General features: G+C 41.3%; 1 protein-coding gene across 4 annotated transcripts in view; it reads left to right on the forward strand.

The window, feature by feature from the left end:
* CCDC88C (coiled-coil domain containing 88C) overlaps nucleotides 1-23,100 on the forward strand; it is a 97,064-nt gene that overhangs the window by 26,330 nt on the left and 47,634 nt on the right. For all 4 annotated transcript variants that reach the window (XM_075753705.1, XM_075753707.1, XM_075753706.1 and 1 more), the window contains exons 4-5: nucleotides 14,017-14,086; nucleotides 22,641-22,699. In XM_075753705.1, the coding sequence (XP_075609820.1) occupies nucleotides 14,017-14,086; nucleotides 22,641-22,699 (129 nt within the window). The remainder of the gene's footprint in view (nucleotides 1-14,016; nucleotides 14,087-22,640; nucleotides 22,700-23,100) is intronic.

Genomic DNA, 23,100 nt, shown 5'->3' on the forward strand with positions numbered 1-23,100 from the left:
GGAGATACAGACATTGGCTTATACTGAGATTTAGAGGAATGGTGAATTCAGGAAGTGCTACTGAGGTGCCAGAGCATTTAGACTTGCATTCAGATACTGTATTATAACTGCTGGATTTGCTCTGATTATTTCCTCCAAATAGTAAGAATCTGTTTCTCCCTTTAAAATTAGTGGGAGCTGCATGTTTTCTGAGCACTGAGAGGTAAGACCATTAGTTCAGATGCCCAGCTCCAAAATGTGAACTACTACTGTAGGTTTGAAGAGCACAAATTGCTTTACTGCAGCATTTCTTTTGGTGAAATACTGCACTAATTCCCATAGAGCTCCAGTTTCTGATCGGCCATTCATCACTCAACCAATTCATGATGCTCTCAGCAAAAAACAGGTTTGTCAAAGTAACTCAATGCCTCCACCAAAGTATGTTTAAACAATGATGCAGAGCCATTTTAATAAGTTATGTGAAAAGCTGCATGTAAACCAGAACAAAAGAGTCCTTACTCCAGCACTTAACATCGTCAACATTTTGGAGTTTGCAGTAGACCTAGCATTGCTCCTTTCCCTGTTGTACAGCTGGATCTCCTTGCCAAGGTTTTGTTTCACTGAGGTGAAGGGTGTAAACACTCTCTGATAAAATGTTGCTTGTGTTACCTTTTTCCATTTGTAGCATCCCTTAAAATTTCGCCTAAGGCTGCTTCTAGGAGTCCGACTTCTTCCAGACCACCAAGGAGGTTCGGCATGCTTTGAACACTACCAGGCTTAGATCTACTGCTCAGTAGTTGCAACAACAATATAAACTTCCGTGTAACCTGTACCTTTTAAAATTCTAATAATCTTTATTTTTACAGAGCAACACAGTCCACATGTGCTAGGCTGGAGGAGATGTTGCCGCTCTCTGTAGCTTGAGGTTTGACTTGCTCTTGCCTGGAGCAGTCTTTGTGGGGATTTACCCTCCCTTCCTCTCCTGCTTTCAGCTAGCTGAGAGGCCAACCAGTCACGGCTGCGCTGCTGCTGTTTTGTGATGTGGTTGATAGGGACCGCAAGTCACTCGATATGTCATATTTAGTTTCCTTCCATTATGTTGCTTAAATAGTAAACCTGAGCTTTGATGTAGGTAAGGGATAGGATCCACATGTGAGGCAGCTCAGAAGTTGCCTAGAAACATACATACCTGCCACCTTCATGTGCCTTTAAAGGACACTGAAGATTAAGAATTACAATTGAAAAATTACACTAGTAATACAAAAGGTTTTTGGTAGTGTGCATAGTTATGCTTTTTCTGCCTGTAGCCAGAGCAGCTCCTAGTGTCTGGGGGCTCTTGCTGGTTTTGAAACTTTTCTGACCATTTTTAAGGTTTTCCTCAGTAAGTACAAGGTCTTGAAAGTCACTTTTTCTTTAGTTATAGGTGAGGTTTTGTACGAACACATGATAGACGAGATTCGCTTTCAGGAAAACCCTAAACGTTGCAGCTTAAGAGGAAATTGTGTTTTGTTGACGTAGGAAATCCAGTGGTCAGAAGCCTTAAAACTGGTGTAGCAGGAGTATTAGAAGTTAATCTTTCCTGAATGTTAATAACAACATAGTGACACAGTTTACCTCTGTTTCTGTGACAGATGGCATAAAGAAAGGATCTTCTAGGATGCAACTGCACCCCTCACATTTTTTCATATGATTTCATGGGTATTCCTAGGATATTGTATGCTGTGACTACTAGCAAGTACTGATGAAGAAAAGTATATAATGGGGAGAGAAAGTAGTCTTTAAAAATGCACATAAATTATTTAACCGGGTTTTCTACATCAGATGCTCACCATTCCTGCTTAACTCTGCCTAAGCTGTCTGCTAGGGCTGTCATGAAAGAGAACTCTTAAATTGAGGTCTGCAGTATGAGGCTGGTGGGGGAGCAAGAAGGGTAAAGCTCTGCTGAGATAATTAATGTTAACAGTTATGAGTTATCTGCAAGATTCACAGTCGATTACACAGATTGTATTAAGCAGGGTTAATCAGTCGTTTCAGATCCTTAAAGGAGCACTGTTAAGAACTAGCAAGACTGAAAACTCTTCCTGAGAGAGTGTTTGCATGTGCAAGTATGCATATCTGCGTGGATGCATAGCCTGGATTACCATTGATAAGTAAATTTTGCCTAGAAGCTACCACACGGGGACATTGGCTATTTCCTGTTCTGTGTGTAGGTGAAATTGTGGCAGCTGTTAGATCTTTCTTTTATCTTTTTTTTTTGGCCATAACTTCTTTCTTCTTGAATATGAAATATTTCCCCTGCTGTGCAGTTGCAATAGTAAGATGATCTTTGTTTTCCTGTGGTATTAACTGCTACTTGAACTGTGGACTCATTGTGGCTTGGTGGGTTTTCACCGTTAATTTTTAATGTTTTTTTCTCTCTTTCACATGTGTGAAATGAGCATGGAAGGTGACTGGGTTTTATAGGTGTGTAGAGGATGAATCTGTCATAAGGGAGGTTTTAATGATTGCAGATTTAAAATCTTAATGTACCACAGCACCTTGTGTTGTGGTTTTCCATACTTGTTCAAAATGTTTGAGTTTTTAGGTTTTTTTTTTTAAAGGAAGTGTTAGAGCAACTAATTTTTTGTGTGATTTCTCAGACTCAAAATACCTTGAATAACTGAATTTTCCTGACCCTGAAAGACTTAACCTTAAAGTTAATCAACTATACAGTGTCACTTTGCAGGCTTTTCAGTGTTGTGTGCTTAAGAAGCTAGCTTGTTACTGTGTGGTGTGGGGTAAAACTCTTAATGCTCCTGCTCCTGAGCCATGGGACTCTAAATGCTTGAACACAGGATAGTGTACGTGCAACGAATCTAATGGTGCTTCCAGAAGGATTTTGCTTGTCCCAGGTTTGAGCAGATGTAGTAATTCCGGAGTATTAGTGGGGAGAAGTAGCAGAAATATATATATATACACACACTTAACTATATATGTGTGTGTGTGTATGTATAAAGATACATATGTATATATCCATTTCTTCTAGAGCATAGTATTTCTTACTATGTGATGCCTAAAAGGCCTGGGCAATGAATGATCTTGGCTGAGATGGAGATGACACAGGATGGGACCTGAGCCCCAGTATCCTGGGGCTGAGGATGTAGTGGGGCTGCCCCAGGTACCCTCTTGGACCCACTTGCCTTGGGTGGCTGCTGAAGGGCTAAGCATTGTGAAACATCATCCTTTTTTGTCATGGTAGCTTTGGGCTGGCTGTTTACAAAGGGATCAGATGCCAATGAAAGGTCACCTTGGGGTGGCACAGAGGAGGAGGCTCCTATCACCTCCTCTGTGGCAACAAGTTGGGAAGACCAGGGAGGCTGTTCCTGGCAGCCTGACCTGGTAATTGCCTGTGGGTTACACCTGGCTGAGCTTTGCTGAGGTGCAAATTATTGGTGGTGAGCTCTGCGAATATCCAAGTATCAACTGCAAATGACTGCCTCCTCTCTGTAGGTAACTGTTCCCATCTCCAAGCCAGATGTAATAACTCTGCAAATGGAAAGGTTGTTTGCTATTGAAAACAAGCATAGAAAATCCAGAAAGAGAATGCTGAGAGGCCTAGAGGCTGTTTTGAGGGCATGCCCCCCATTTCCTCTCCCTGCTCTCTCCCATTTTATTCACTATTAGTTTTTACTGTCGCTAGTTTCTGCGGTCTCTTTTTTTCTGTTATAACTGCAGTGCACTGCTAATGGTAAAAGTGGTGATTGACGCAGTAAATACTGGGAGCATTTTCTTTCACAAAGGTGCTTGGGTTACTTTGGGAAAGTCACATGAAATTCGCTTCAGCCTCTCCACCTGTACAGTGCAAGAAGCATTGATGGCCTTTGAAATCCCTTGCATGTTATGTGCCTGGGGCAGTCTGCTGGCTATGAAGAGGAGCACCACTGTATGTTTGTGCATGGAAGAACCATCTGGTCTGACTTGAAGCTTCTCCCTTTACTCACCTTAGGAAAAAATTTGTAGACCGTTGCTGCAATGGCAGATCTCCTGGCTAGGGACTGCCTGGGTTTTTGTTGAACTTGTTGCTATTGGGTAAATTAGATGATACTGATAATGCAGTGATATGTTGAGGTAGTGATGTTGGGTATAAATTCTGCTTCAAAATAATTGGAAAGTTCATAACATTAACCTGCAACCCTTAAAGTTTTCTAGGAGTGTTTGACAGGGGCATGCCTGAACTGTGAGGACACTCTCTCTCTCTCTCTCTCTCCCCATTACTGGTATTTAAGTTTTTGGCGCCCCTGGTAACTGGTTGGTAACAGGAGTTTGCCTGCGAGAGAGAGCTCTCAGTGATGAGAAGGTCAGGTTGTTGCAGGAGATGAATGAGAAAGCAGCTAATGTAATCAGATGAGTAGCATGTATGAGCTCCTTTGTTTTAACCTACAGACATTATCAATAAAACCTGTCCCTGTACTTCCCCATCCATGTCATTTGTCACATAGCATCTTACTGTCTGGTCAGGCATCCCTGCAGGGTGGGATAGCTTGTCCCTGTACCCTTTCTGTCTTCCCTTCAGACCAGCTGAAAGCTTCCCTCTTCTGTAAATCCAACATGGATCTTTGCACAGTTGTCTGCAAATGCTGCCAGGACCTCTCTCTTGCCCGTGCTGCTATCCTCTGTTGAAGTTCGACAATAAATCGATGGCATAGTGACCGTTTGCATGCTTTCTGAAACATTAATTTGTTGTTCAAGACTAGATTGCCCATAAGCTGCCCAAGCACAAGAAGGCTTAAGCTTGTTGGAAACTCATGGTTAAAAATCTTTAAGCTTTTGGAAATTAATCAGTTTCAATTAAACTTAATTGATTTCTAGTTTTCCTTCCACGTTTATATATGTGTTAGTGGGGCAAGGTGAGTGCTAACAGACCAGTTGCTCAGTTCCCTCTCTGGTATTTCTCCGGTATTGTCACAGCCTCTTTCTTCTCTGGGAGAAAAAATGTTTTGGGATTAATGTTTTTCCCAAGTTACGGACTGAAAGATTTTCATCCATTTCAAAATGAGCAATGTTAACCAATAACCTACATGTGTTATCCCGTAAGATCCCTGGTGGTCATCACTGCCTGAATGCTGTCCATGTATTTACTGTTCCTCATTTTCTAGGTATGGTGTTCTGCATTTCTCCATTCTAGTTTCCATCCATTGAAGTTTCTTAAAATGGTTTACCAATGTAATGTGAATTAAATCCTGTTTATTCAGGGAGTATTATCCTGGAAAGACCGAGCATGTTTGTGCTTGTTTCTAAGCATTTAACTACCTTATATTTGAGCAACTCCAAGGATGTTTGGATGTAGCAAAGGCAAGGCATGGCACCTCTTTCTAACATGAGAAATACTTTTCTATGTGAGCTGACCCCTTGGCAATCGAGGGCTACTGAGACAGTAGGATGTTACTCAGCATTAGTAAGAGTGTCAGGGTAAAGCAGCTTTCCCTTTTGGGGACTGAGGGGTAGATTGAAAATTACTAGTGAGGTCCTGCTTCAAACGGGATGTAAGAGTATCAGATTAGTAACAGACAACCTAGATGTTTGTTTTACTTCTAATACCCTTTACTCCTAATGGAATTTGACTCATACATTCACATTAAACTTGATCGCATCTGTTAGGCCTTCTGTTGGCTACTTGTTCATAACAAGGAATTCATTAGAAATCCTGAAAGTATCCCATTCTTGTGTGTGTCCCTTCTCCACTTTATTAATTTTTTTCTAGTTTCACAGATCTGTTTTCTTGTTTAAACTTTGGCTTTGATTTGACTTTCCAATATTTGTATTAGAGAACCTCGTAAGTGTTCTTGTCATACATACCTCTGTGCCCTTCTGGGATTAACAGTTTGTTTTACAGAGTTTTCCCCAAGATGCATCATTCTCTTTCAAGCAACATTTATACTAATAAATGACTTGATACTGGCAAAAGTGCAAAATGTGTGTATGTTTATACACGTAGCTTCTGCTCGTTATTCATCTTTAGGAAAGCGGTATTGCTGTGATATGTAACCAGTATTCCTTCGTCTTCCTGTCTCTAACTCCTTTGTAGTCCCGTACTTTGGCTGCTGATTTTTTTTTTTCAGGCGTTGCACTATGATTGTCACTCGTGGTCAACTGCTTCTTTGGAGTTCTTGGTGCTTTTTCAGAGCCTGGGACTGATATTTGCAGTGCTGAAGTTACAATGCAGATCTCTTGCTCTGAACCTCTAAATAAATCTCACAACTCAGGATATACTTACCTCAGGTTAATTATTTTTGCACTTCATGGCACCATAGAAACTGTATTAGCAAATTCAGTGTATTTTATGCGAACTAGTGTCGTGTGCCCGATTAGGTGTTTAGTGTGCCTGTTCCATGTAACACCCCCCCACAAGTTTTAGAAGTACTTATAATAAGAGAAATGGTAGAAAACACATTTTATACATAATCTTCCTAGAAATGCTTTTATTGGATTGGTGTTTGTTTCTTGATGGCAAGCTGTATTTTAATACTGTAAATTTTTTCACTCCAGTGAACAAGGGCAGTGGAGCAGAGTTTGTACCTTGGAGCTCTGCATGGCTAATGTACTTTGGTGTCAGGCTTTGGTGTTAAAAGCTGAAATATACTTGCTCAGTTTTAGAGTTTGATGTGAAACCTTTTGGCTTTATTATTCCAGCAAAATATGCTCAAACTCTATATGGGAAAACTGACTTAAAACGAGTGTGCTTGGCACCAAGTTTCAGAGAATTCAGAAGTGCTTCAAGTCAGTTCTGATGCCCTGTGGTGTTTCTTTTTAATGTGTGTTAGCCTAAATTATTACAGTCCTTAGAGACCACTGTAGATTAGGTGGAAGCATGTTGAACAGATGGATTGCATTTTAGCTGGTTATATTTGTAATGTCAAGTGACAGGTCTTTAACACAGCACACTTCATATTCCCTGTTAGTGCACAAACCACCCCAGGACAAATCTAAGGTGAAATAAAATAGAAGTCGAGAGTAATTTGTCTGGATACTATTATAAACATGTGAAGTCATTTGCACATGATTTGAAGACAGAAGTTGAGGATAAATCAATAGGTTTTTTATTTTCAGCAAAGTAGGTAAATTAGTCAAAGGTGCTGCTGGCAATAAAAGCAGGAGAACGCAGTGCTCCACAATCGGATTTTTTCCTCTCTGGGTCAAATCAATATTGCCACTAGGCAGAACCATAGACCTGTATAGTTGTATTAACATGAGTCATTTATCTTGGAGTCAGTGAAACTAGGGCAGGAAATCTGCTGCTACATAGCTACTGAACATTTCATTTCATGTTTTAGAAGTAAATGTACGGTTTCATATTTAGTTTGATTAAAAAAAAATAATTTCCTCTGCAACTGATGGGGGGGGCTGGCAGCGTCTCCATTATTTATGCTGTTGGGCTAGAAGTAAAACTAATTGTGTCCTAAAATACTCTTTACATATATGAAAATACCTTTATTTAAATATACATAGAATTTTTGTTATATGATGTAAACAATATGCACTGTAAACAATTCATATTGATTTTTAAAGCAAATGTTTTTATCAGGACTTGCCTTGCTCACTTGCCCTCTGATGTCCAGAGTGATTCATTTCTGTGCCAGCCTGGAGCAGTTGATTTAACCAGTTCATAAAGCAGCGAGACTGTGCACAATGGATCACCTTATAGCCGCAGAAGCTTATTTTCATTTCCTTCCTCTGTTGCTTGTTACTATTTTTTTCATCAGCCTACTGATGCCTTGCATATATATATGACAAGCTTTTTGATTCCGGGATATGTCACTATGTATTTGTACAGCTTGCAGCAGATGAGGTTTTGCTCCTGGCTGAGACCTCTGCACTACTCTAATACAAATAACAAAACCTGATCCATAACAGTGATGTGGATGAATGATTGTGCCTGGGTCCTTTCTAGAGTTTTTTTATATGATACTCTATTATGTGCCACCCAAATTGCATATGTTTGGTTTGTTGTTTTTTTTTTTTTAAATCTGATCTTGTATGGTATACTTTGAGTATATTTCTGTCATTTGGTGGGTTGTCTGCACCCTGCACAGGCTGAGCATGGCTAAGACTAGGTATGGTTCCTTTACAGCCCCTCCTACTGAGATTCCAGTCTACGATTGTCAGAACTGATTATTTATAGCAGATGAGGCAATAGTTATTTTAGTGGCTTCTGGGTTTTCACTTGAAGGGTCTTTAGAAGCATGCTTTGTAATTTGGTGGGTTTCAGGGGAAAAAAAAAATCCCTTTAAAGACAGCTAATCCCCTAGAGTCTGTCACATTACTCATCTCTGCAACAATTGTATTTAAGTTCTTAATCAAATTTTTTCATGTATATAATATGTTGGCAGGGAAACACTGAATACTGAGTCACACGCATAGTGTCATCAGGCGTGCTCGCATGGTAAGATGTACATGGAAAACATCTCAATAGAAGATCTGTTTGTGTTTCACTTCCTTGTCATTCATCTGCAACAACTTGTTTCATCTTGTCTAATATTTTGTGGGACCCTGTCGTACAGTTTACAGAATCTTACTATAAATTATTTCCCTGACACTATTAATAACTCCTCAGATAATTATGGTGAAATAAACTTTTAAAATTTTTTTCATATTTGAAGACATATTTTTTCTTTTAATACATAACCTCCTTGTAGGCTGCAGATTAACTTGCTTGCAGTTTTAATATAATAATGAAAACTTTGAAAAAATGTATTTAAAAAACAACCCCTGTGTCTCAATTTGCTATTTAAAAGATGTCTTAATGCTAAAACTTGTTCATTAGCCCAAGTGTTCACTCTTCCTTAGAGTTCTGATTCTAGAAGAGCTTGAGCTTGATTTCAGTTGTCCCTTGGACTTGCAGTGCACCTTGCCTGAGAAAGGCAGCTCCCAGCCTGTCTTTGTGGTAGCACGCAAAGGCACCTTAAGATGAGTAGGAGCGAAGCTGCCACCCCATCCTGCTTCAGGGAGGCTCTAAGCTGGCGCAGATGGCCACTGACTCTTGCTGAGACCTTCTCTAAGCATGTAGTGTCTCCTTCACCAAGTGTTTCCCACTCCAAGCATGTCTGTGATATCTGATCCATGCTGAGGTTATTAGAGAAAGTTGTTGGTTTTGCTGCACAGAGAGGACGTTGCTGAACTTTCCTACTCCGTTGGCCTGAGTTGCAGCTGAAATGTAAGCCAGGTTCCCTGTTTGCTCTTGCTGGTATAAATAAAGCTGGTGATGGGTTTTCCTCATGGGCATTTTAAGTAGGAAAGCACCACTTGGTTTCCAGTCAGCTGGACAATTAGCATTTTATAGCCAAGCAATATACTTAAATGGAATTGCTTGGCTTGAGCATTGAATTACAATGGCCAGTAGACTGCTGCTCTTCTTACATAATTTACTTAGTACTCACTTCTTGTTTAGGATTCAGGCAGAGGTTAATTTAATTCTGCATGAGAAGCCAGTAGTTACTTGACATTAATGCTGTGCTGCAGTCAGGGAAAAGGTTTTGTGTAGAGCTTGTATTTGCCTGGTCTCTCAGCCATGAAAAGGACAATTTTACCTACTCTTTTCCTAGCAATGCATTCTTTGCAAGAGCCATTGGCACACTTACATTGGCACTTAAAAATGCAGCCCAGAGTAATACCTTAAGACCATTTTATTCCATGCTGCTGCACATGTATTTTTAAGAAGCAAACGTGTATTGAAGTGTAGTACGGACCAAGGAGGCTTTGTTCCTACAAAATTACAAGGGTCCCTGTTACAGGTAAATAAAACATTAATATGTGACCATGGTGACTGGAGAGTGAGACCTGCCACCGCATCTCTTCTGATGATCTGACGCAGAGAGAAAACATCCAGTGTGTGTGATCTTGGAAGGATAAAAAGACTAGGTAAAATGTGGCTCAGCACTCCAGAAATGAATTGAAAACTTTTAGATGGAGGGAATGAATATGTTTGTTCATGCTCTTAGTAAGTCTAAGTGCTTAACTCGGTGCTTAGAATTTTATCCTGAATCTTGTATGTGTCTTGATTTTTCTTAAAGCCCTTGACTGCTAGAATCAATGTGGGGGAATTTTGGCTTTATTTTTTTTAAGCTCCTTTCTTAGCAAAGTGATTGCAAAGAGCTTGCAAATGTGAAGCAAGTGCACAGCAAGGGCTTAGATGCCAGAAGGCTGCTGCTGAGAACACAGCATTTATTTATGTTTAACCTTGTGATTTCTAGGTAACGTAATAATGTTTTTGAATCCTTGGGGTACCAGTCCTGGAATGCCTAGCTGCTTTCAGCAATATTTACCTCTGGCTTAGGCAGTACCCTTCTTGTTGCTCAGATCTGCCGGTTGTGTCTCAGCCTGCTTCATGCTCTGCAGCTCTGCAGACAAGTACAGCAGAGGGAGCGAGCAAGGACTGAATGCCCAGTTTGACCTTCCTGGAGAAAGCCCTCCCTCTCGATATGGGGTCATGTAACTCTGCACACAGAAACCTTTGTGGGCTTTATCTACTGAGTTTGGGGGTCTGGTTCCAAGTAGTGTAAGACTGCTGATGTTTATGTTTTGCCATAGTAGTGTTGACCTGTTAACTAGAAGCATCCATTCTTGCAACCATCACTGCTGTCAAGAGATGAGAGTTTGGACAAATCTCAAGCTTAAAGTATCCTGATCTTTGGCAGAGGAGCATTTCAGGCACCTACGGATGTTGCACTAAGGCCTCTGAGTTAGGTTAATGGTGTAGGTGTAAAGCTGGCAGCTCAAACCCTAATTGTTGTAATAGTCAGGGATATTGTTACCATATGTCGTTGCTGTAACCTTTACTGTTTTAACCAAGCTTTAGGCGTGCTGTGAAAATGATTAAAAGGTTTCTCACAGGAGGAATTAGGCTTTTTGCGTGTACAGTTGCTCTCTGGAGTACTGTGGAGTTTTGTGGGTTATTTGAAGTGTTTGAAAACTGTGCTTTGCTCTCCAGCAGCTCCTGCCTGGGCGTGCTGCCCCTAGCCAGGCGGCTCACCTGAGGCAGAAGGACACATACATGGTATCTCTGCCTCTGCTGTGGTGTCTCACAGCTGTCTTTGATTTCAGGCATAACAGCATCCTTTTATATAATACTATAACTTGCTGGCCTCGTGGGGAAATGTTGCATTTTATCTACCATTTCTCTTTCTAGCTGGGCTCTAGCAGCGTGTCCAGGTTAACCCAATGCCCAGTGTAGCTGTACCCTGCGAGACGGTCGGGTTCGTGGAGCCCTTTTGATTGTCAGTGCCAGTTCACAGGCTCTAACAGCACAGCTCCCAGCCTGAAGCCCAAGTTTGATTTCATGGGGTCTTCAGGGTGGGATGGTAAGATGTGAGAGGAGCAGAGAAACTGGATTGAGGCACAGCATTCTGGTTGTCAACCTGTGTTATTGCTGCTTCAGATAAGTAAACCAAGAAGATATTGGTAAGTGGATAGAAGTTGAAGATTTCCTGATTTGCTGTTAGGGTAGGGGACTTTGGTTGTATTTCCAGATGTAGGATTTTAAGTAATTGACCTGAGACATGGTCACATTATCCTAGCTATTGAGTCACTCGCTGGGTGTCAGCTGAGCCTTACTAACTTTTTGTGTTTTTAGCCCTGACAAAATCTGAGCTAAATACATCAGTGTCAGTGCAAGAGCTTTCAATTAACACATTTTATCTCACACTTGTAGCTGTGTGAGTGGACAGTTCATTGGTACATCTCTGTTAACAAAGGATAGTTTATTAAACTGAAGTAACTTTGTTTTGGTGACTGCTCTCCTTTTTCAAGATAAGGAAAGTGAATGACACTTACCTTCCTTTATAAAATGTTGAGATCTACTGAACTGCACTGCGTAAAGGCTAGGTACTATCATGACAAGCACTAATCTGAAGGTGAAGGTGTTTAGAACAATAAAGATAGTTATCTGTTTAATTTATTTTAAAAACAAACAGGTCAGAGTATCACCTCTTGCAACAATTTGAATCTTTCAGTCTGAATTAAGAAATCACTCTTCACAGGCTCGGGGCCATTTCTGCTTATATTCAGTGACTGTCGGGTTCTTGCCAGAAAATACTAAGTTCAAACAGCTACGAGGGTGTTCAGTCATGGTTATGTTGGATGGTATACTCAAATAATTTTGCAGAAGGAGCTCATGGGAATGTTAACAGCATAAAGGTTAGCAGTAATGTCTTTTGTGTCTGCCAGTTAAATAGCTAGCGATCTGATGATTACACAAAGACAACACAAATTCCTTATGCATTCCTGCCTCAGTGCCGCTCCACATGCTGGGTGACTGGAAGCAAAATTCTTTCTCTTTTTTGCCATGGAAATTGCTGGTTAAAGCTCAATACTTTGGTATATGCAAATTCTGGTTTTTTAATTTTGTTTGGAGCCTCAATGCCATGCTGTATTGTCATAGCAGATATCACAGTCCAGCCATGTGCTGTTAAATCCAATAGGTTTTGCACCTGTTTTGGTAACAGATGCAAACAAACTTTTCTTTAATGTGTCTCATGCACAATCTAGAAAATGCATTTGGCTAATGACTCAGCTAATGCTTGGTCCACATTAGCCAAACTTCGCATTACATAAAGGTCTGTAGAGCCTTCTTTATTAACAGCACCAAAAACCCCATCAGCTGTGACAACGAGGTATTTCTACTTTATCCTAAAGAGAAACTACTGAGGAGAATGTTTTGGATATGGAGAGAGGAAAAAAAATGAGATGTTATGTCCAAAACACTTTTTTTTTTTAATATCCACTCTGATTACTTATCAAATGCTGCAGGCTCACTGAAATATTTCCTTTTTCAATCAGGCTTAATTTTCCTCCTATGAAAGCAGAGAAATAACAATGGGGTAACTTGGAGGGGAAGTGTTTGGGTGAATGGGTGATTGTTTCAGGAAATGTGTTTCTGTGCTCAGCTGCAGTACTTTTTGCCCTGGCTCTGAATGCTCTGCAAGTCTCAATGCGTGTGCCCTCCCAGTGGCCTAGAGGTAGGCTGGGAACTGGAGACAAGCAGGGGAAGAAGGCACTTGCCAAACATTTGGTAGAGTTGTATGTGCGAACCTTTGTTTCCTGAATAACAGCACAGTGCTTTAATCACACAACCGTTTTCCTCCCAGGCTTTTGATGTGAAATAAATACTTGCCTGCAAAATGTTTTGTTCGGATCATCACGAGAGTTGACGCTAATAACTGTACTCCTGTGCTCTGTATGTTACTGGGGTGCATGGCTGAACGTATTACTGTGCAGAGTACCCTTTGCAGTGTATTTATTTGTCCACCTTTGAGCATTTTGCTTGCCCCAGGGCTTGTAACCTTGCCTGTCCCTTAAGCTCATTCTGTCATTTCAGAGTGGCTTCAGGCAGCTGACATTTAAACATTGAACCTGACCAAGCAATGCACCTCCCTTCCCTTGTCTCCTCCAAAATAAAATGACCTTTAAACGAGGTTCATGACATACTTAATCTGTTTTACTCCTCATTAAAAAGAATGCAAACAAATCTAGAACTTCAAATCCAGTTTCTCTGATCTGTGCAAGATGTCTGTTCAACAGCTTCCCCCCACACCCACTTCCCCAACTCGCCATTAAAATCTCAGACCCGTGAAGTAATTTGACCAATTACTTGAATTACTCAAACTTCACAGAACGGCTTAGGTACCTTTGATGAACCCACTGCATTTGTACACCCTGGAACATGACAGCAGCTGTATGTGGAACATCAAATGAGTACAGGTCATGCCTGGGATAAAGGCATGACTGATGGATGTGCCTGGCATGGCCATGCATTTATCCTGATTAGTGCCATGGGACCCTTTAAGTTTGCTGTTAGCCATTGTTAAGAGGCGATTAGTGCATGTTAGCTGAGCAACCTGATGCTATCTTCAGATAGTGATTTCTCTCATGTGGGGCTTCCTCTTGTGACCTCTGACCTGCCAGTACGTTAAAAGCTTTGTAATCGATGGAGCTCTGTATTTTTTGTGATGTGATTGATTGGGATTCCTTCGCACTGAACTTTGCCTGTTGTCCTCTTTTGTTTAGGAGGTCCTCCAGCAGCTGATTGTAATGAATTTACCAAATGTTTTAATGATTGGCAAAGATCCTCTTTCTGGTGAGTAGTTTGTTGGATTCTTCATCTCCCTCCTCTGAAATGCTAAATAAAATCTGTATTTGTTTTATTTTCCTAAATTACAAACATGCTTTTAAACTATATGTATTTGTAGCCAAACTACAAATATTTGAGTACCTCTGAGACTCACAGTTTAACGTATCTAATATGTAACTTATATTTACATACCTGTACATACAAATATAATCTGATGTATCTGTGTTTGCATGTCATATACATGTGATAGTGAGTTAGTTCTTGCCAGAGCAGCAACTGTTTGCTTAAAAGTCATGTCTCTTCACTCCTTGCTGCAAGTGACCCAGGATACATTCTGCTATAGGAGGATTGTTTGTCCTCCAGGTTTTCTGTCCTGTGTGCCTGCATAATTGGTTCAGTTGTGGCAATGTGTACATACCAGAAGAGTCTTGCAGAATTGCTCTAAAGTTTGAAGGAACTGTTGCAAATGACGTGTGGGAAGAAAAATATGTGAGGATGGAAGGAAAAATACGTATGTGACAAATTGGAAACAGTGAGGAAAACATCTGTCTGGCTGTGTTGTCTAGGCAAGGACATCTGTCACCTGAGGTATCACATCAAAAGTTACCTGAAAGCCAGTGAGCTCATGTCCAGAGTCCATTGTCTTTGGTGATACAAAATGAAAGCTGTTTAGCCTGAAAATGAAGTTGACTTCTCCTTAGAACCACATTTCTGAAATGAAAGGTTTTGTTGCTGTGGTTTTTACTGGGTTTACTGCCTTAGCCCCGTGCCAGTGCCGAGCATGGTGTATTTGTTTTTACCAAAGAAGGAAAACTGGATGAACCGTGTCAGCAGTGATGGGGAATGACATGGTAATCAGCATCTCCAGAACAAACAAATGGCAGAAACCTTGGCAGAAGGTTTTATTTTGCTGCTCTTAGCAGCAGTAGTGTGCGCGTGTACAAAAAAGGGTTTATATCAGAAAAGAATATTAATTTAGAGCTGTTGGATCACTGAAACTCATAGCCTGGGCACTTCTGCAGTAAAGTCAAGCTGAGGGTAAGGCATCCACTTCTTCAGCAATCAGTGCCAGTCCTAAGTCTCCTATACAGGCTACTGTTATGGGTAAAGAAGAAAACAAAAAATACAAGAGCTATTGCTTTTTTTCAGTTATATAGGCAATGGGCAGAGCCTGGGCTGCTAATGTCAAGAGTGCTAGTGAATAGAGATGTCTGGGCCAACGAGGCAGTATCTCTGCTGGCTAAGCATCAATGGAAAAGGCTGGCTGGTTTCTTGTCATGGCTATTCCTGAGCGACAGCTGGCAGGAGATTCATAATGCAGTAACCACAATGTTGGTTCCTGGGGAAGCTGCACATTTGAAAGCTGTCCTGTATTTGGCTATAATTTCCCACCATTGACCTGCTGGTTTTTGTCAGCACCATAGATCTTTCTATGAGGACAGTACCTGATGTGTCTCTTGCAGGGAAGATACTGGTAATCATGTGTTCCTATCTTTCACCTCCTTTAATTACAACCAGAAAGTTTGCTTCATTTTCTGAGATCTTTTAAAATGTGGTGGTTTGGTTTTTGCTTTTGTAAGGGTTTTTTTGTGGTCTTTTAAAATTTATTTTATCCATTGTTGACTTATCATTGGCATTATTCAGAACGTGAGAAGAGGATAAAGAATGCAAAAATGTGACTTCTGAATGTCTGAAATTGATGGGATATGCGTGTATAAAAAGTATGAAGTTCTTGTTTAGCCATATTATGTAATGATTTTGAGAACCAGTCTCAGCTTAGACACTACAGAGGAAGGTGGTGAACAAAGAAAGGTTTGAGATATACTTGCTCCAAATAATGTGTTCAAGGAGGAGAGTGTCTGAGGGATAGGATTTCAAGAGAAGCTTGTCTTAATCTTACCCTTAGGTAGGTGATCACTGGTAAGATGTACTGAGGAAACAGAGAAGTGGAGAACTAGAACTTCTATCAGGACAAGGAACCTGGCTGAGAAGGGAAAAGGAACCTGGGAAGCTCTTAAAGAGGGAACAGGGAGGAGAAGGCTGAGCAGAAGTTAGTAAAACCAATACAAAAAGCTGGATGAAGTAATAGGCTGTGGTGAGCAATGTGTGTGAGTGATGACCAGGTGACTGTCAATGTCTTTGTTACTGAGTGTCTTGCAGAGACGAGTGAGAAGGCAGGGGCACTTGAGAGGGGAAAAACAAGTGAAATGAGAGATTTTCTGTCAGTGAGAGAGCTAAAGGAGGGCTGCAGATTGAATAGAGATGTGAGGACAAAGCAGCCATCAGCATGGGAAGCGGTGCTTCTGGCATGAATACAGAGAAGCCCCAGGAAAAGCGGAGAAGTGAGGAGGCTGGGGTTGACAGCAGTATGGAGAGAAGAGATGATGGAGATGGTTATTTGAGGGAAGCTTCAAGAATGGTAGACGAGGAACCTCTTTTTCTGTGTCAGTGATTCAGTCCAGGACAGAGACTGAGGGGGAAAGGAGGAGAGTCCTGGAGGGAACATCTGTGGAGACAGCGCTGGGCGATGTGGGGAGCATGAGGAGCTGGAGGCTGAGGTGCAGGCAGTCTGCAGGGCTGGGGTGGATCTGAGAGGCAGCAATGAAATCCCAGTTTTGCCTTCCGCATCCTGTAGGTAAGTTACCTGAATGAAAGGCCCCTCTTGACAAGAGGAAGAAAAATCGATCCCATGATCACATTCCTGGAACAAATTCAGTGTTGCTTTGTATTGTTTGAGCTGGGAAGGCTCCTAATGACTGTACTGACTCCATAGGTCCAAGACCAGAGTGCTGTGAGATCATTCAGTATGATTCACTGTAACAATTTCAGTGACTTATTCCTTGTAACAAGCCCATGTGATATTTTGCTATGCAGGTTTTTCAGAGCTGTTCGTTCACCCATGCTATCTGCAAATCTTACTTTTTCCTTTTAAAACACAGCCAAAAGTGGTGTTACATGTATTAAATTATAATCTGAACCACTCTGAAGTTGAGAATGCTGTTTGTGCTATTTGGCTCCCATTTGGCTCTCAACAGTTGGGACTATTGAGGGCTTCTGCAGCTCTGCTTTGAACATGAGACTATTGGAAAAACAGAGCTGCCACCACTAAAAATGCAGTAGCAGTTAGGCTTTTGCATAGGAGAAGGTACATGTCTGCAGAGTTCAGGAGCTTTGCTTGCTTTCATGTCCTCTAAATCATTTTGTTCCACGCCATGGCAATTTAGCCTACTACGGTTCATTTGGCCATGGGCATAAAAGTTGCAAAAATATTTGTAAGAAGATGAAGACTTTGACTGTTCTGGAATATAGGGAGTTGAAAAGAAACTTTAAAGTTTAATTAAAGGATTTAGAAAATTTTCCCAGGAATCTGACTTGCAGAAGGATGCAGCTGACGTTACAGGATTTATCCTCTTCACTGCACTGTACAGTAGCCAGCTACTACTATTAAACTTCCTCTCTGTTTTTGTTGTCTTCTGTGTTTTTTCTTGCTGAACAGCTTTTTCAATTCATTACTGCACTACAAATCCCTCTGTGCTCAGTATGAGAATCACCAGCATATTTATAATCTATACACACCACTGCAATAATTACCTCTGATTTTAGCATGTCTTAGGCCGCTCATTCATGTGTCCACACAAGGAATATCAGTGTATAGTAATGGTCCTGAACCTCTATTTAGAGGTGCTGTTTGATTTCTTAGTTTCTACACATGCTTAGTTTAACACAACTAGTGAATGTACTTGGAAACTGATGGCAATTAATCCTTTGAAAGAGTCATAGTTTATTGGGGTGGGCGTTTAAACCTGTTTTTCAGACCAAGAATTGAAATGAGATTGGTTTTGCCTGAAGGAGGCTCATTTCTGTGTCTCCAGCAAACTTTGCTATTTACATCCCCTTTTCAAATTACATGTTAAGTTTGTGAATGAGAGAGCCCAAAGTCCCTGCTAATAAGTGTCTATAGAAACTGTTCTGCACTAAAATCATAAAAGATGTCTGCTCTCACTAGGGTATTTTTTCATGTCTGATTTCCTTCCTCATTTTGTTTCACAGGCCTCCAGAGGCACAAAGGTTCATAAAATATAAAGTTAATAACGAAACACTGCCTCAATAGTGTAAATTTAGCATTCAAGCTCTTATCTCTCAGGATGTTGCTACAGTTGGGAAAAACAGCACTTGTGTTTCACCCCTTGCCACGTCCTGCACACATCCACCGGCTGCCGTGTGCAGCGCTACACATGCTGGTGCTCCCTCTCCTCCGCTGGAGGAACATCAGAGTAGAAATATGCAGAAAGAAGCATCACAAGCTCAAGACTTCACGTGCTTGGGCTCTCTCATTTCTGTTTTCTCTGACATCTTTCCTACCCCTCTCTCATTTTTTTTCATTGTCTGTGTTCTCTCTGTACCTTGATCCTCCTTTTTTGTTGTTCTGTGTCCTAATCCCTCTGCCCGCCTTCTCCCTGAGTCCTGCCATCTGTTTCCCACCCTCCGTCCCTTGTGAGAGCAGAGGAGTCTCCTGGCTCTGGCACAGGGAGGCTCCCAGGATGCACAGGTGGTGCTCTGGCTTTCCCTCCCTTTATTTTCCAGAAAACCCGCTGGCCATTTCTCATGGTTGGGAGCAGATGGTCTTTCTGCAAATCCCCCAGGTGGCTGGCTCCCTTGCAGGCACAAATGTGAGGCCTGAGAGCAGCTGCCCTGGAATTTTCAAAAAGGTGTAAAAGAAAAGACGTTTCTGGGTTGGGTTGGTGTAGGGTTTTTTCTTGTTGTTGTTGGTTTGTTTTTTTTAATTAGCACCTTTCTGTTTAAGTGCTAGTTTGAATCCTGTCCATTCGTTTCAGCTGGCAGGTACCTGTCTGCCATGAGCTGCCCCAGACCTAAGCATTTGCATCCTAGGTCATAGGAGGACTCTGTCTTGGTAAAGTCAGCTAATAAGCCTGGGTAGACCCAGCAGACTTTCTCCCTGCTGTCTGGGAAGGACTTGTGTCATCCCAGTGAGCCAGTATAGGGAAGCCCACACATTCCTGCTCATGCAGTGCACAAGGAGCTGTACAACCTTACTAAATCAGCACAAATCAAACCTTTGAAAAACACAGTAGAACCATTCACTGTTCAGGAGGCATGGTTGAATTGGGGATAAAGATCATTTGCTTTTGTTCAACATGCATTACAGCATAAATGCACTGTCCTGAGTGTAGAACTTAGCTGCTGCGCTGCGTAATAATCCTAATGTGCTTCCGATTCACACAGTAACCTTGGGCACTCCACTTAAGTGTGTGGTATCTCAGCTCTCCTGTGGGTGAGATGAAAGGGGAGAGGGGTAATTAATCCCTTCCTGGCTCATTCTGAGGTTTAATTGAGAACTCTCTAAAGCACTTCAGATTAGTAGAGAGGTGGTTTTTTTCATACTCATACCCTATTTCTTCTAAATATATCCTATAAATAATGTTATTCTACAAGGCTTTAAAATGTTACTCAAATCTAGCTTGAGTATGAGTGATCTTGGAGTGTCTTAATGCCAACAAACTGTCTCCACCCCATGGGAAATGGCTTCTGAATGAAAGCCCAAGGAATTGAGAGAAGTGTAACTCTTTAAAACAGTCACACATGATCTTCTGAAACACTTGTCTGGCTGGCAGAGTAGATCTGCTAAGTAGACCTTTCAACCTTAGAAGTGTTTCTAGTGGGTGTGCAGTCTCATTTTCATTACATGTGCATAGCATGTCTGCAAGCATAAAATAACTTATTAAAAAAGAAATCTTGGAAAAATCCTGACAGCTAAGTTTCCTGGGAGAGCAGTCTGCCAAATGTTAGCTTGAAAACAGTAGCAAACTAATAATTTCATTATTACCTCAAGTCTTTTAATTTTTCACTCCTTTCTATAAACTCTGGCTTGGCCTTCCCTGCCAAAGGGGCTTGCCGTGTCTGCCTCAGCTTCCCTTCCTGAAGGGAGGGCCTGAGTAGGAACAAGGTCTCAAAGTGGTATTTCCAGGCAAGGTCAGTCCCTGGTGGGAGAACAGAGCTGACCTTGCTAAGTTACTCTGCAGTAATAGCTGAAGGTCTTTTACCTCACAGGGTCATGCAGCATCACCGATGCCCATCTGTTACCTCATGGAGTGAATAGCAAAGCCCTCTGGTACAGAGGAGTAGAGTGTGGTTTGTATGGGTTAAGTAGCTTGTGTGTCTCTAGGATGGTAGAGATACTCTCACTGTTGGAAAGTAACCCTTATGTTTTTTAAAATGAGTGATTTCAAGCCACTAGGCACACCCTGAGGATAGCTGTGATGCCATGGTGCACGGATTGGAATTTATGGTCAACAACAGATGGAGGTGCCCAGAGCACACAAGGGTTAGAGCACTTGTCTGGTGTGACCCAGAGCAAGCAGCCTGCTGCCTAGTCCTTCAGTCTCTTATGGAAATGTTCTGCCCTGAGTGAGTTTTGGAGAAGGAGACACACACACTTGAGTCGCTTGCTCTCTATAACTTAGCAGCTTGCTCTCGTGTCCCACAGATGTGTTCTGTGTTTAATCCCTGGTCTGGATCTGTTCTGAAGCTGATGCAGAATGAAACTCAGTGCTGAAACTCCTGTGAGAACTCAGTTTCATGAAAAAATGTCTTCTGACCAAACTAAGTATCTGCTTGGGCTAGTAGTGCCCTCAAAGGAACTGTTCATGAAGTAACAGATCTTTTTTTGTTGTTGCTGAGGGCTTTTGTTGTGGCGCTGTCTACATTTAAGGTTGTGTTATTCAGAATCATACAGAACAATCTGACTTTCACAAACGGAAATGTTATTTGCATGTTAAATTGTAATTTTTCAGAAAAGACCAAGCCATGTGTGCTGCCAGATAGGGGGAGAAGAGTAGGAAAGATTGTACATCTTTCAAAAACAGTTTTAAAATATTCTGCAGGGAAATGAATAATATTGTATTTGCAGGGTGAAGTGTGAACTAGCACGTTTTAAATACGTCTGTCTCTGCTGAAGAGAATTCCTGCTTCCAAATCTTAATGATTAATAATGTGGGACTTGGATATTGAGAATTCTACTGTTGATTTGTACAGTATACTAATAATTTCTGTAGGGCATTCTTGAAACATTTTAAAGATCAACATTCCTAAAAGTTGTTGAAAAACTGTTTAACAAGTAAGGTACGTTGAAGAGCATTTGTGTGCTCTAAAAATCAGGAAATCAGGAAACAAGTTATTTCCTAAGCTGCCTGCACGTGGCCACGCTGGCTTGCAAGGTTCTGAGAATGGAAGTAACCTCGTGGTAATTTAGGTCAGTGTGTCTTTGTGTATCTGCAGGGCTGCAGCAGCTTAATTGATGAATCAGTTTAACTCCAGTTCCCCAGCCTTGGGTCCTGCATATGCCTCTTAACTTTCTGCCAGCGCAGCTTTACAAGGGCATGGTGTTGGCAGAGGAACAGGGTTGCACTCAGAAATTATTATCTATTTAGTGCAATTGAACACCCAAGTAAAGCAGGGTATAAAATGAAAGTGTTTATCTATCAATTGTACACTCTGTACCAGGAAGCATGCAGATCTATAGGGATGAGAGAAAACTATATGTGGCCTGTTTCTCTCCTTCCCTCAGTGTGGATGAGGACAGGCTTTTCCTGAACCTCACTCTATAATGATTTTTTTATTTCCTCTTTGAAGCTCTTTGCCTTCCATCTCTCTTTGTCTATCTTTGATGTATGAATTTTCTTTACCATCCAAAAATCTCTCTATTAATTTGGTTCAGACAAGACCTGGAGCTGGCTCAAAGCCACACCGGTTCCCCTTGTGCAGCTTTCTCTCTCCTAACCTTAGGAGGTGGCAGGCAGGGCTGTTGGTCACAGCAGGATTCCCTGCAGTAACAACCTGCGTGTGCCTTGTGTCCCGTCCCCGTCCCCCCCCCCCCCCCCCCCCACTCCCCGAGCATATGGTTAGCTGCATATTCTCCCTTCTACATCATTCAGTTTTTATCCCTCTTAGCACATGGGGTTTGCGCTTCAAAGTGTGAACAGGCTTTGATGCAGAATAGAGGCAGAATTTATTTGCCAAAACATCTCTTGGAGAGAATTTGTGTGTACAGAATGGCATTCAGCTTTGGGGAGTCTTGAGTGGCAACTATTTTACAGATGGGGAATTTAGGACAAGTTCTTTCTCTGAGAGTAACCTTCCTTTGCTGCTACCCAGGGTGGGTTTGCTTTGGAAGAGGGGAGAGAGGTGGTGATTTGGTGGGTGCTTTTGCACCCTTGTTAATCACAAAACAATGCAAAAGCATTGGGCATATGAGTTGAACTGTTTTAAGTACTCCTCCCCCCCGTGTTGATCAGAAAAGCCTCAGAAAATGTAGGTGAGGATAGCACATTGAGGAAAAAGTCTTGCTGTATTTGGGACTTTAATTTACAAGAACTGTATTGTTACATGGAAAGTGTGGTAATGTTGTAATGGGTGCATATGTATTTTTCAGGCACTTTTTCAAAGATCTTATTTCTCTTTTCAGGTGGATATTTTGGAGACAATCACTTGCAAGTACTTAATTTGTTGTACATATGTACTGATTCTCTTCTTTCCTCTCTAGGTAAAAGTATGGATGAAATTAAGAAGCTGCTGTTGTTGGTTCTGGGATGTGCTGTGCAGGTGAACATTCATTAAAGACTTGAAAAATAAGATGGGTTTTTGTGGGGTTTTTTTTGGTGAATCTGGTTTTTGGTTTTTTTTCTGGACTGAGAAAATCCATCCAAAGATGAGTGCTGTAAGAACAAATCTCCAGCTGAAGACAGCTTGTGAGCTGAAATTGTGAGAAGATCGAGTAGATGAATGAAAGAAATGCAGGGGAAAGGAAGCACACTTTGTGATAGCAGTACCCTCAGTTTGTTGCCAATGCTTAATCAGCCATAGGATATGTACTCTTGCAACTAAGTAGTCCACTGTGATAACAAAGTAGAAAGAGATAAGCTTTAAACAGTGTTCTTGATATGAAGATTGTTGTTGGTTTATTTTCTTGCCATTTTAAAATACAGACTGGAAGTGTGCATATT

Source organism: Balearica regulorum, chromosome 5, assembly GCF_011004875.1.
Source record: "Balearica regulorum gibbericeps isolate bBalReg1 chromosome 5, bBalReg1.pri, whole genome shotgun sequence".
NCBI classification, from domain to species: domain Eukaryota; kingdom Metazoa; phylum Chordata; class Aves; order Gruiformes; family Gruidae; genus Balearica; species Balearica regulorum.